This window comes from Phyllostomus hastatus, unplaced genomic scaffold (genome assembly GCF_019186645.2).
Source record: "Phyllostomus hastatus isolate PE091 unplaced genomic scaffold, TTU_PhHast_1.1 phas_contig_36, whole genome shotgun sequence".
NCBI lineage: Eukaryota > Metazoa > Chordata > Mammalia > Chiroptera > Phyllostomidae > Phyllostomus > Phyllostomus hastatus.
In genome coordinates, this window is record NW_025333862.1 from 4,925,674 (window position 1) to 4,939,621 (window position 13,948).

A 13,948-nucleotide genomic window follows, 5' to 3' on the forward strand; every position below is an offset into this window, starting at 1 on the left:
TGGCGAGTGGGTCCTACCCAGCTCACACTGCCTCCCGAGCCCAAGCCCCAGCCTCTGGGTCACCCAGGAACCCTCAGATGGTGCCTGAACGCCTGTCTTTTAGACTCACGCACATGCCCCTGCAGTCATACAGAGGTCTGCCCCTCTGGAGAGACTCACTGTCACGGGGCAGCAGGTAACTGTCACCACTGCGGCAGGGGAGGTGGGTCTTCCATGTGGACGTGGTCCGAAGGGGCACGGGGTGCGCTGAAGGCGTGGCCCCAGCCTCGCCACCGGCCATCTAGGCCACCAGCACAGAGCCTGTCCTTGCTTCCGGGAGTGTGCAGTCTGGCTGGGGAGGTGTGAGAAAGCATGGGTGTCCTGGGCCCGTGCACGCCCCCGAAGGTGCTCTTACAAGGGGCATTGCATCGTGACCATGGCCGCATTCCCTGGTGGGCAGCACACAGGCCCCATTTCCTCGCTCCTGGCTCACTGACGGGGAACTGGACCCCTGTGGCCGGTCCTGACCTCCCCTCAGTCCCCGCCAGGCTCTCACCGGATGTGGTTTACCAAAATGCCATGCCTTGTTCTCAGGGAAACTTCCCCTTCCTAACAGGCCTGCTTGTTCTGCTCCCTGTCCCCACTTCCTCTGCCTCTTTTCTGACCTTTGACCTTGGCTCCTTAATTATTTTCTCTTTGTCCCTGTATTGGGCCGTGTGGGCCAGAGGGCTGCTAGGTAGTAGCATTAGGCTCCAGCAGGAACATGGATGTGAAGTAGCCGAGGCTCTTCCCTCACGTCTCCCTCCTCACCTTCCCCACCGAAACCCTTCACGTGTTTGCTTGTGCCCCGCCCCCCAGCTTACACCAACAACCAGACCGACATCGCCACGCAGGGCTGGTTCATTGGGCTCATGTGTGCCATTGCCCTCCTGGTGCTGATCCTGCTCATCGTCTGCTTCATCAAGAGGAGTCGCGGTGGCAAGTACCCAGGTGAGAGTGTCGGGGGAGGGGGCTTGGGGACTGTCCGCTGCCACAGCCGGGGCGCCCGGGCTGTTCTCTCAGCGAGCCCAACCCCAGCCGAGCTTAAAAGCAGTCCTCTTCCTGCCTGTTCTGTGTATCTTAGATCTGCCAGAAAGCACTTAACTTAATTAAGTTTGCTTGAGGTGGGCGGGTGGAGCGGTCCAGGCAGCTCCAGAGAGGGGAAGGAAGGAACGCCAGTCCCTATTAAGAATGACCTTCCCTTCCCTTGACTCACTATCCATCCGCTCAGTCAATGGATTTGTTTTCAGACTGAATCTCATTAGAATCCTGAGTCCCAGGGAAGGAGGAAGGAAGAGAGGCAGGAAAGATAACCGTGAGAGAATGTGGTGAGGAGGGGTCTGGGCAGAGGAAGCACGCCCACGGGAGAGCAGTAGAGTTGGGCACTCCAGGTGGCGAGGGCATCGTTACAAACACCCTGACAGAGAACAGGAGCTCCCTCGTGAGGAGCAGGCAGAAGCTGAGGGGCAGGTGGCACGGGTAGGGACCCTCCTGGCCATTCAAGGGCTTTGGGCTTCCTTTGGGTCCCAAAGCGGTATTTCTCTTCCCTGGGCCTCAGATCCTTCAGCCCAGATAAACCAAGGTCACGGACAAGGACCTCTGACATTCTCATTTCTAGAAATATTGATTGTTTTTCAGACGGGCCAGAAAGCCATCTGTGTGCGGTGGGTTGGGCAGGGAGACAGGAGACAGGATAATGGATGACCCGAGAGCAAAAGTCCTGCTGGGCTGCAGAGTGAAATTGCTCCTTGCCCCACAGAGCCCCAGCAGCCAGACGTGTCCTGTGCTCCCCAAATGCCCACTACCCCCGCCTCTGTGAACAGACCCTCCTCCAGGACCCGCCTCAAACTCGGAGAGAGGAGATGCAATTTACTCCCTTTCCCTGCCTCTTACCCCAGACTGTGGGTATCTGCAGAGTGAGGCCTCCCCTTGAAGTAAGGGAGGGAGGGCAAGAAACTACCACTCTTGTTTTGGTGAATGACGTTTTCTTCCACGCCGTTGTGCTGTGTTGGGATTGTTCTTCTATCAGGGAGAAAGCCAGAGTCAGGGCGATGGGCGGTCTGACTGAGCTCACCTCCCTGCTCCAAATGGAGCTGGAACACCTGAAGAACTCAGCAGGCACACTCTGAGCCTTCCTGTGCCCGTTAGAAAGCACCCGCTCCAGTTCTTCTTGCAGCCACCCTCCCCCGCTCCAGCCACGGGTCACCCCTACCCCCAGTCCATCGGAAAGATAAGGGAACTCGGGGCCACGTCCTTGTTTGTGACTTAGTTGCCAATTTGTCACGTGAGGTGATCTTCACCTCTCACAGTCTGTTTTCCTCCCCTCAAATGGGGTTGATTACCCTTTCTTACACCCCAAAAAAGATACAGAAAGAGTCGTTTATGTAAGTGTCTGCTGAGTGCCTGGCTCTGTGCAGGGCGGTAAGGATTCTAGAAGGAAAGCTGATCTCCCTCTCGAGGACGTTTCCGCTGCTGCGGAAGGAAGACCACAGCACAAGACAGGGCCCTGACGGCAGCTTCCGATCCCCGGGGGAGGCCTGGGGCAAGGGAGCCCCACAAACGGGCGAGGTCGCAACGCTCGCTCGGGGCCGGGAAGAGACACGCGGTTAGTTCCCCACCCTCAAGGAAGGAGCTAGCGTCTCATCACAGGCATGAGAGATACACGCAAGTGATTATAATGCAGAGCAGAACAAGGAAGGTACCCAGGAAAGCCTCACATCCATTTGGTGTTTGGGGAAGACCTCAGGTAGAGGCGTGGGGAGCCAGGCGGGGGTAGAATTTTGTTGTCAGTTGGAGATGTAAGGAAGGCCCTGGCGAGGAGGAGGAGGAGGAGGAGGAGACAGATTCGACTCAGCAACTGACTGACGTGGGAACAAGAACAAGGGAGGCGTCGATGGCGCCTCCCTGAAAGGGAGAGTGCCACTGAGCCCGAAGGTGGTGTCTCCCGGCTCTGTGGCCAGGGCTCTGGAGAGCAGGGACATGCTCAGTCATGCTTTCTCTGTCTTTGCTTCTCTTACTGATCAAGTGCGAGAAAAGAAGGATGTTCCCCTTGGCCCTGAAGACCCTAAAGAAGAGGATGGCTCATTTGACTACAGGTGCGTCATCTCCTTGGCTCCTGTTCACACACCCCTGTTGGTGGACCGCCCTCACTGCCCTGAGCAGTGCCCTGCCCTCTGGGCACTGGGCTTGGCCCACAGGCCACCCCACGGACGTCCTCACCCATTGCCGTGGGCGGTCACCTCTGCCTCTCCGACAGCACCTGCCCATCCTGGCTGTGCCAGCCCAGGCAGCCCGTACACGGCCTGACACACGCATTCAGTGAACGGCACTTACCACTCAGCTGACAACTCAGATTCACTGAGCTCCTGATATGTGTTCCCACCTTTTACTCTGAAAATGAGCTCCGGGGCCTCTTTGCTGATAAATGAGAAGCTCTCAGCTTCCTTTCTGCCAGCACCCACCCCACCTGGCAATAATGCCCCAGGCAAGCTGTGCTGTCCTAAAGAAAGCATGGACTAGGGGAGGATGAAGGGCAGTGTGTGTGGGGCGGGGACTTAGGCCTTTTCCTCATGAACTTGAACAATATCTCTGGCCTTTAGCCTAAAATAGGCCCACCCCACCCAGTCACTCTCTGGGACCAGGCTGCCCCTGTCCTCCTCTGACCTCCAGGTTCCCTCCTGGGCCTCCGCCCCTCTGCCCGTCAGCAGCCTGGCACACAGGGTCAGGTCAGTGGGCAGCACAGCCGCAGCCCACACTGGAGCCTGTCTGGCGGCTTAGGGACCACGTCCATCCATCCAGTCCTAACATCCCCATAAGCCCCCCAAAGGGCAAGCACGAGAGGCCCCTCCCCTGACTGTCCCAAGGACCCGTGGAGAGGGCCCAGCTCCTTCATCAGCTGAGAGCTGCTCCCTGGTCATGGGTTCCGAGGGCTGTGGGCTTTCTGCCCCCTCCCCGACCCTCAGTGTAGCCTCAGAGGAGGGACACAGACCTCCTCAGATACAGGATCAGAGGGCCGTGCTGTAAGAAGCTGCTTCCACAGGCACCTCTACTCCCCTAGACCCCAAAGCTGGTGGGCAAAACCCTTGCCTCCTCCCCACCCACCGTGCCCTCCTGACACTGAGGTTGGATAGGCACGTGTGGGCCACACACCACACCAGCACCTGGACATGCACATACACCCGCCCCCCAGCTCTGGGTCTGGGGGCGGGGCGCAGGCAGGGCAGGGGGTGGGGTCTGCAGCATCCATCCTAGAGCCCCCACTGGGATGAGCCCAAGAGTCCTAAACTGGGAAAGGGCTGAAATGGATACATCAGAGGAAAAACCAAATTTCTAGACAGACAGGCCTGGGCGCAAGGTGGGGGGCACTCTGCCCCACTCTGTCGCCAGGCTCCCAAAGCACCTCCCAGTGGGGCTCCCTCTGCTTCCCTCTCCCTTGTCTGCCCACCCGGTGCGTGAAGTTCCCGTGGAAGGCAGGCTGACAGGAGACTCGACCAGGGCTCCCAGTCATTCCGGTTTCTTTCAAGCTTCCCGTCGGAAAGGTCTGTCCTCTTTTTGTCTGCCTCCCGCCTGGAGGGCACCGTCCCTTTCCTGTCCAGCATTTGCATTGAGCTCAGGTTCCTGGAATTCCCTCAAATCCAAGACACAGTCCTCGTGTGTCTGCAGGTGGGCTGGAGGGCCCGGGGAGGGACAGCAGGTGAAAAAGCCTCACAGGTGGGGTAAGGAGCCTGGTAATTAGAACCTGCCACTTCTTGGGGGCACGCTTCTAGTTGCCAGAGGGGATGCAGCCCCATTCATGAGCCACTCAATAAAGCCAATTAGACCTTTACATTTTTTTAAAATCTGCTGGTTCTCAAAAGGTGAGTTCCACTTCCTGCACAAACCCCATGGACCCACAGCCCTCACTCAGCACACATCTCCCACAGTGCTCCCGTCGGAGAACACAGTCAGGCTGCATTTGTAGGGCTGCGTTCACTTGTGGCCTGGGAGGAGTGGGCGAATAGCTTTCTATCTTCTGCTAATGCCCAGGTCCTCCGGCTCTTGCCCTCACCCTCTCCTGTCTTTGCCCAGCACTGCTGTTAGAAGCCAGAGCCCCACTGCCCAGTATAATGTTTTCCACATGCCCAGTATTGAAGGTAGCCTGGGGCAGAGTGTGTCTGCTCAGACCACCTGGCACCGCTGTGGTCCTGCCTACCAGGACCCAGATTCTCACTGCTGGCCCCACTGCCTCCTGCCCAGGAGCTTGTTTCCCCTCTGAAGTGCAGCCAGCAGCACCCAGGCCACCCTCTGAGCTGAAAGGGCAGAGCATTCTCCAGCCAGGAGACAGGATGTGGTGCCTGAGCAGACACCTGGCTCACTTGGGCATCTCATTTGCTAGGGGCATGGCAGGCACAGTGGGTAGCTGCCTAACTACCAGCCTCCCGGACCCTCTGGCCCAGAAGGAGATAAGGGATGGGACCTGGGGGCCTCAGAGGGAGCTGGCTGGACACTCTGGTCTCACCTATTACCTGCACATCATACCCTCTTTCACTTGCCAGGCACAGAGCAACAGCATCTGTTTATACATAAGCCAGAGAGAGCTGAGAGAAACGGCATCAGACGAGAAGGAGAGGGGCAAGTAGAGGCTGGTTTCTCTAAGGCCCAGACCCTGGCTTTTTGGCAAGGGCAGAGCCTTTGCAGACAAAGTCACAGATCACTGCTCCAACCCCTCTGGATGGAAAGACCGAGACCCAGTGAAAGGGCTTTGCCAAGGCCACAGGACCACAGAATGACACACTGGTGGCTAGACCTCCATCCTGACTCCCCGTCCTGCCTGGCCTCACAGTAGTTGGCTCTCTCTGATTCAGGGAGGCAGTCCCCTGTCTGGTCCGCCCCAGAGAGCGGCCCAGCTGCATGAAGAGGACTGCAGACCAGGAGCCCCCAGTGTGGGCTCCTGTCCCAGCTCTGTACCAGCTTGCCACCTCCCTCAGGGAGCTGCTTGTCCTCTAGGCCATAGCTTCCCTTCTGTAGAACTGGCTGGACAGGGGAGGGCTGGCCCCGGCGGCCCCTGAGGTCCTGTCCTCTCTGAGGGGTGTGGCGCGTGCAGTGTGTGTGCTCGGCAAGAACCCGCCTGGGTTTGGGCAGCGTGGGCCCGGCCCAGGCCCTGACTCTCTGTCTCTCTCTGGCCAGCGATGAGGACAACAAGCCCCTGCAGGGGAGCCAGACGTCCCTGGACGGCACCATCAAGCAGCAGGAGAGTGACGACAGCCTGGTGGACTATGGCGAGGGCGGCGAGGGCCAGTTCAATGAGGACGGCTCCTTCATCGGCCAGTACACGGTCAAAAAGGACAAGGAGGAGACCGAAGGCAACGAGAGCTCAGAGGCCACGTCGCCCGTCAACGCCATCTATTCTCTGGCCTAACGGAGCCCCCCAGGCACCGCCACGACTTTGCAAGTGGGGAGAGAAGAGATGGGGGGACAGAGCTACCACCTTCAGGGACAAGGGTACAACGTGGGGGTCTGCCAAGCTGTGAGGACCACCGACCACCAAGCCAACCACAAGCCCCCTCCCGATGACCCCACACGCCTGGGTGCTGTCTGTGTGGGAGAGCTCGACCCACGGCCAAGCTCAGCTGGAGGGAGCCTGAGCCCCTCGCTCAGCCTCACAGGCACCCTGAGCCTTCCTCCCACACTGCCTGCCCTTGACCCTGACACACACTCACCAATTTCTGTTGATTCTGATACTTCTCATTGTCTTTATTTTTGCTCTATGCATCTTCTCCTCCAGACCTAATGTCTCTCTTTATTTTCCTTTTGAAATATCTCTGGAAAAAAAATAGGCGGATTATCCGTCCCCTCGCCCCCTGAAAACTGCAAAGATAGGCAAAAAAGTTTGGTCCATAAAAGAACACAGGGGAAAGCTGCAGTATTCACACCGCGCCGGGCCCATGTATTTCCGAAGGATGCCTTTCTCGCCATATGCCTCCCTGTGCCCACAGCCCGTCCACCTCAGCCTTGCCACTTGCTGAGCTGGGCTTGGCTCCTTTCTGGAAAAATGACAGTATTTTTGGCAGGGAGGGGGGGACAGGGCACCTCGCCTCGCTCTGGCTCAGGTGGGAGGTGGGCTTCCCTCTTGCTCCTCGCTCTTCCCCTGCCCCGCCCTCCAGAGTGTCCGAGAGGAGAGCTGCACCCACTCCCACGAGGGAGCGTGGGGCACAAGAATGGGCACTGGTGGGAGGGGCTCCGACTCCAGTGACCCGTACCTCAAGCAGCAGAAAACCAGGCATCTGGTTCCTGGGGAGCTACACTCGCCTCAAGACAGGAGAAAAAGACTGGGTTTGGACTCCTTCCTCTCCATCAGTAAAACTCAGGGTGTAGGAGTGAGGGCCACACCCACTGCACCCAGAGTAGAGGGTGCCCCCTGCCTGGTCAGGGGTCGGCACTGCCGCCTCAAGGAGATGGAGCCCTGTGATGCAGAAGCATTGCTGGTGCATCTGGGAGCGTGAAGCACTGCGCCCCTTGGACCTCCGGCAGGTGCCATCTCTTCGGTCAGCTCCGTCAGGTTGGGGCCCATGCAGACGGGGCCCTGCTGAGGCTGAGACTGCACCGGTGTCCTTTCCTATCAGGGGACCCGGCAGGGCCGCTGCCCTGACAGTGCTGTGAAGCCTGGCCTGGAGGACTCGGCGCTCTTCGTATGCCTTATGCAACTCTGCTCTGTCCCTGCGGTTCCCAGGTCCCCAGCCCCTTCCCGCAAGCCTTGAAGCCTCTGGCGACGTCTGTCTCAAGGGATACAGGGCGGCCTATGCAAGCGTCACAGCAGAACCAGAAGCACCACTTGACACAAGCCCTGCAGCCGTTGCCCCTGGCGGAGACACTCGCAGACCTGCAGTTCTCAGCGACCGAAGGCACGGCCTTCATCCACCCCACCTAATCCACTTTTGAAACCAAAGGTACCTAGTCTCAGAGGAGGGAGATCTGGAGCCCAAGAGTAATCCTGTAGCTGCAGCTCGCGTCGATTTCAGGAGGGGGAAGCTGACCCCAGTAATGGGCCACCTGCCACAGACATAGCCTCTGAGTTGGGTCACCAGTTGCTTGCCAGGGGACCTGGGCAGGAATGGAGCTACGTCCTTCAGAGACTTTAGGAAAGCATCATTTGCCACGTGTTTAAGCCACAAAGGTGTTAGCAGTGCTTGTATCACTTCGTAAGCAGTCAGTGAAGGTCACACCCATAGATACACATACTCTGCCTGCGGGAAAGAAACTATAGCCCAGAGCTCAGCCAACTACGTTGTTTGAACCTGAGAGCAAGTAACTGTCCTTTGGCCTTAGCCATGGTCAGGTTCGCTGCCTAGAAGCCCAAGGAGCAGATCTCATGGTGACAGGGACCAGGTCAATAGCAGGGGGCTGGGGGGTGAGCTCAGGGGTCCCATTGCCTGGCTTGCTCTGACCTCTGCCTGGACACAGCTGGGCACTCCTGCGGCCCAGGCCCAGGGTCCTTGGGGGACTGCCGGGGAAGTGTGCCTGCGAGCCGCAGGGAAGACCAGCCTTTTCAGAAAACACTGGATCTGCGCCAGGCAGGCAGTTTCTCAGGCTCTGAGTCCATGCTGCGCCTTGCGCACTAGTGAACTTAATTGCGCTGAACACAGTCTCTTAGGACTCAGAGAAGGACTGCAGAGGTCACCGTGCCCCTCCCCTGCCTCTAGAAGGCCTGCCGCACGCTGATGACCAGGGAGGACCCTCTGCCACCACTGGGTCTCGGGATGGGGAGGTCCGTCTTCGTTCCTCGTTCCCATCCTGCCCAGCTCTGCACCATCCCTCATGGCGTGTGAAGATAGCGCTGTTGGCCCCATCAGGAGGCGGCCCACACCACCCTGCCTCCGCAGCCCCCCTGGCAGGTGAGAGCACACCTGGGCCTGAAGAACCGAGCTGTTCCCAAGCAAAGGTGGCAGGTCCTTAGAAAGGTGTGTGGGTTGCAGTGTTAGGGTTAGGGAAGCAGCCCTTCTGGGGAGAAGGAAGTCCACTTTTCATGGCATCATGCCGGAGTCCGCCCAGCTCAGCAGGAGAGCAGTATTGTCCCGCACTCCCCGCCAGCCGGGGCTCTCAGGCAACCCCCCAAAATACCCACCAGTGCTGGAAAGGGAGGTACCATTGGAGCTTCGGCCCATCTGGCTGGGGGACCCAGGCTGGGGGGTGGCGGGGGGAGAAGTACAGGTCCTCTCACAGTGACCAGAAGTCCCATTGCTGTGCATGCCCGGGGGCAAGAGTTGTGGCTTCCTCTGTCCGCCCTCATCTGTCCACTGATTGCTCAGCATCCACCCTCGAACATCCGGTGTGAACCAGGCTCAGAGCCCTGGAGGCCATGGTGAAGAGTCAGGTGTGGCCCCTGCCCTCTCAGGGCTGCTAGTCCTGGACCTGAGTCTTGGGACACAGTGGCATTGATTGGGAGCACTCTGAGCATGTGAACTTCCAGTGGCCTCAGGCTGGAAGGGAGAACCTTCAGAGGGAGAATCGGTCTATAAGGCTGGGCAAGACAGGGCATCCAAGCTCCAGGGCGGGGGGAGGGGGGGCGGCAGTGGAGGAGCAGCCCTGCGTCCTGAGCCCTCTGCTCTGCACCCCCAGGGCAAGGGGCTTAAACTGTCTGTATTTTCAGTGCCTCAGTCTCCCCTATTCAGTCCCTCCTTGAATGCCTCTCTCCACAGAGACATGGCCCCACCTGAGGAGCCAGGAGGCTCGTGCCTGGGGAGCCTTCCACCTCGCTTGGCTTATGGAAAATGGGACCTGTTCTTTCTTACCTTGCTTTTGGGGAGAGGGCTGAGTTTAAGCTAAAGGGAAGACCAAACTGGCTCCTTCCTTTGTCCATTGCCTTTGCCGTGAGGTGTTGGAAGTATCTGGTTCACCCCTTTCCTAGCAAACCAGGCCCGGAGAAGGGCCCACCTGCCTGCGCGGCCACCAGTGCCAGCGTTGCTCACCTGCAAGGGCCATCTGCCCCCTGGGACCAGAGAGCTTTATTGTTTTCCCGAACACGCTTGGCCTTAGCAAAGGGACAGAAACAGACCAAGAGTGTCTGGCTTTCCCAGCTGAGGGACTGCCTCTCCCCACCCACACCCAGCATCCTCACAAGGGCGTGGGTACATGCACAGCAGAAAGAGACTGCATTGCAGAATGGCTGCGCAGAAGGAACGGTGCAGAGTGTGGCGGTGCCTTGGAGGGGCCGAGCCCACACCCTGGCCCACTTGAGACAAGATGTGAAGGGCTGTGTGGGGCACAGCGCCCGATTCAGGGCAGAGGGAAGGCTGCCCAGGCTGGGCCCGTTTGGGCGATTCCAGAGGGCAACAGGAAGAGAGAACAAGTCTGATGCAAGGGAGAGTGAACCTTTCCCAGGAACAGCACAAGCAGTGGCTCTTTAAGGCTCCCGGGGCCCTTTGCAAACTCAGGGCCGAGTCCCAGAGCAGCACAAACAGCCCCGTGACTGAGCAGGGGTTTGACATGCTTCTGCCTTTGCCTTTACAAGGCTCATTCGCTAACACTGACAAGCTGAGGCTCCTTGGGCCTTGGTCCCCAGGGGCCGGGGCCGGGGAGCCCCTTCTCAGTGGGGGGTGGCAAGTGCCTGCAATACAGGCACAGAGCACTCTCCCCCATCATGACACCTTGATCACGCCCCCGGGAGAGTCTGCCAAGCACACAGTTAGGGCCCCTAGAAAGAAATCCCCGTGGATCCTGGTTGAGCTTCGCGGGGTGACCTAGGGGTAGCATGTAGGAGGCATCTGATCTTTTTTAAGTCAGAGTCAAACAAAACAGCTTGACGTGTCAGGAGATTCAGTGTTCTGGGCAGCACACAGCCCCTGGGTAGCTCCCAGCCTGCCTGGCCCAAGCCAGAGCAGCACCTGTCCCTACCCCCATGCCCGGAACAGGCCTTCCCGAGACAGGCGCAGGGAAGGGTCAGCGGGAAAGGCGCACAGCCACCCAGGGAGGCCGCAGCCCAACCAGTGCTCCCCTACCAGTGCGTTAGTATTAAGTGGGTGTTCCCTGACGGTAAGGATGAACTTGAACCAGATGGAAAGGCGTCTAGCATAGGATTGGGTTCAGATTTCAGCACATGAAGGAGTCCAAAGCTGGTCTGATTGAAGTGACTCCTCGTGCAGACAAGGGCACTAAAACCCAGACAGGTGGGGGGACTTGCCCAAGGTCACACAGCCAGTAGATGGAGGTGAGGTCATGGCTTGAGCACGGGCCCCATCACTCCTTTTCTAGTGTTCTTGCATCTCCTCCAGCGCCTCCTTGGAAACAGGCATTACTTAACTGTCCTTCCAGTTCGCCCTCTGTACCCCTTCACCCCCCTCTCCACATCCCCGTATCCTCCCAAAGTGGGAGACACAGGATTTTTCTGAGTCCAGGGTCAGTCAGTGTGTGGTAGCCTGTGGTGTTCAGGGCAGACCCAGGCCAGGAGAAGGGTGACGAGGGAGCTGGTGTTTGTCACTGTGAAGCCTAGACCTGTAACACATCGGCCCCCCAGCATGCTGTGCCCCTCGGAAGTGAGGGTGTGAAGGGCTCTCTGTCCACTCCACCCTTGGCCGCGAGGGGCAGCGGGGCCCGTGAAGCCCCACCACGCTGGGGTCTGCTGGGCTGCGGTTCAGCACACGCAGAGACTTCGGTGAAGCAATAACACAAAAATCCGGGACGAGCAACCCGGAACTTTGTGCACTGCTCTGTTTCTTTTTCTAAAACGATGCAGATCAGATGACCCCGCCCTGCTGCTCTTTTTTCTGATCCCAATGCCACGTCCTCAGTCAGTGTTGGCCCTCCGCCCACCTCCCTGCTCTTCGCCAGCTCCTGCGCACCCCTTCTGAGCTGCGCGTCGGTCGCCTGCGACGGACGTGCCGCCTTCCGTCCTGGTCCCACCCCCACCCACGCGGGGCCATCCCACTTGGTTCCTTTCGGTGGGAAAAGGCTTTCCCAGTGTCTCCATCCCTTCTCACCTGTGTGCACACCCACGTCTGATCTGTTTCCCATTGGTTAAATACTTAACTCGCTGTGGCAGACATTGTTTTAACCCCTCTCACATCGTGTCCTTTCCTTTTGTGAGTTCTTTTGCATTAACCAGCGCTGTCAGCGACAGATGCGTCTCTGAGGGTGTCGCGCACGACCTTCAGCAGGGAAGACGTCCCGGCCGTGGAGGACCGTCTAATACATGGACTTATACACTGACTGCATGAGCAAAGAAAAGGCCAAATTATTCAGAATTTTTTTTGAACCACTGTAAAGAAAAACACTGATTTCTTTTGTATAGAGAACACTAAACGTATAATAAAAGTTCAAAACGGACTCTGGGCCTGTGTTCATTTTCCTTGGTGGTTGGGAGAGGGATGATGTCGGGGGTGAATGACAGGAACAGATCCAAGGGTTCCTCACGGGTGCCAGACAGCACGTGCCTCTAGGCCTCTGTCGTACAGTGACTGGAAGGGGGGTGGGGGAGCAGGCAGAGCTACCCCTCCCTCTGCACCCTGCCCTGAGACGAGAGGATGCCAGCATGGGCCTGCCCTGTGCTGGCACAGAAGACACTTCATCTGGCTGCATAATCAAAACTCACAACAGACCAAAGCCCCTCTCAATAGACTCAAAGGAATCTCAATCAACAAGCAAATAGAAATGGGAAAGAAACAGCGAGGGCTGCTGGTGGAGAGGGACTACTAACCTTTCTTTCGCTACACCTGTGACTTGAAGGTTGGGGGGCCTACAGGTGTGCTACTTCTCACTGAGGAGTGGCCCCGGAGTGCCACCCAGGCAGGAAGTACGGTGAGCGACCCCCCGCAATGTGGCTCCCTGTCCTCAGGACAGAGGGGGCTCGGGAGTGGTCAGGGCTGGGAGAAGGCTCTGATCACTGGTGGTCTGTAGGCAGTACTGGGGGTGAAGGGGCAAAAGGATTTCCCTGAAAAAGCAAACTCAACTTTCTTAGGCAAAGAACGACCAAGTAAGTATCCAACCTATCTGTGGTTACTCTCCCTTCAAAAGTCCTCAGAACAGAGCATTGAGGGGTTTATTGCTTCATTAAAATAAGACTTTAGCTCCGGCTGGTATGGCTCAGTAGATTGAGTGCGGGTCTGTGAACCAAAGGGTCGCCTGTTCAATTCCCAGCCAGGGCACATGCCTGGGTTGTGGGCTGCATCCCCGGGGGGTGGGGGGGTGCTGGGTGAGAGGCAACCACACATCGATGTTTCTTTCCCTCTCTTTCTCCTTCCCTTCCCCTCTCTCTAGAAATAAATAAATAAAATCTAAAAAAAAAAAAAAAAGACTTTATTTCCAGGTCTGACTCCTGAATCGTTGGGTATCTCTTTGGGTCTGTGTAACATCTTTGGGTATGTGACACACACCTCTCACTCTTCCCATTCTCACCTTCAAATATGAGAAAGACCCTTTCTCATCACTCTCAAGCTCACGGTCTCTGAAATGCATCCTCATGTCCCTTTGCACTATGCCACCATGACTCCAGTCCCTTGTCCTGAATTGGTCTCCTTGCCTCCTGTGTGGCCTACTGCACCTTGTAACCGCAGCCAACAGCAGCTCCTAGAATACAGATCCGGTGTGTCACTCCTTTACTCGAAACCTGCAAGTCTGCTGTAATACCTGCAGTTTGCTGCAACAGGACAAACTCTGAACTCCTTGGTCTGGCATCTCAGGCCTTTCCCGACCTGCCCTTTACTGCTGTGGCCCCATCATTCACCACTCCTCACCCGTACCCCACATTCCGGCCACACCAAGCAAGTTCCAGCTCCAGCTGATATGCAATACGTTTTTGTAATTCTCAGCTTTGGCAACTTAATTCAACTGAAAAGCACCTATTAATAACCAACTCGGCCAATTGACATAAAATATGTAGGATAAAGTTCCAGTCCTCAGGAAGCTCAGAGTGCTGTGGAGACAGTCAAATAAGCCAATGCAGTGTTACAGTGTCGGGGAC

General features: G+C 57.5%; 1 protein-coding gene across 17 annotated transcripts in view; it reads left to right on the forward strand.

Annotated features, from left to right (window-relative positions):
- NFASC (neurofascin) overlaps positions 1-12,308 on the forward strand; it is a 194,015-nt gene extending 181,707 nt beyond the window's left edge. For all 17 annotated transcript variants that reach the window (XM_045841371.1, XM_045841370.1, XM_045841377.1 and 14 more), the window contains 3 exons: positions 838-969; positions 3,044-3,113; positions 6,184-12,308. In XM_045841371.1, coding sequence (XP_045697327.1) covers positions 838-969; positions 3,044-3,113; positions 6,184-6,415 — 434 coding nt within the window. In that variant the 3' untranslated portion in view covers positions 6,416-12,308. The remainder of the gene's footprint in view (positions 1-837; positions 970-3,043; positions 3,114-6,183) is intronic.
- Positions 12,309-13,948: the final 1,640 nt, after the last annotated feature.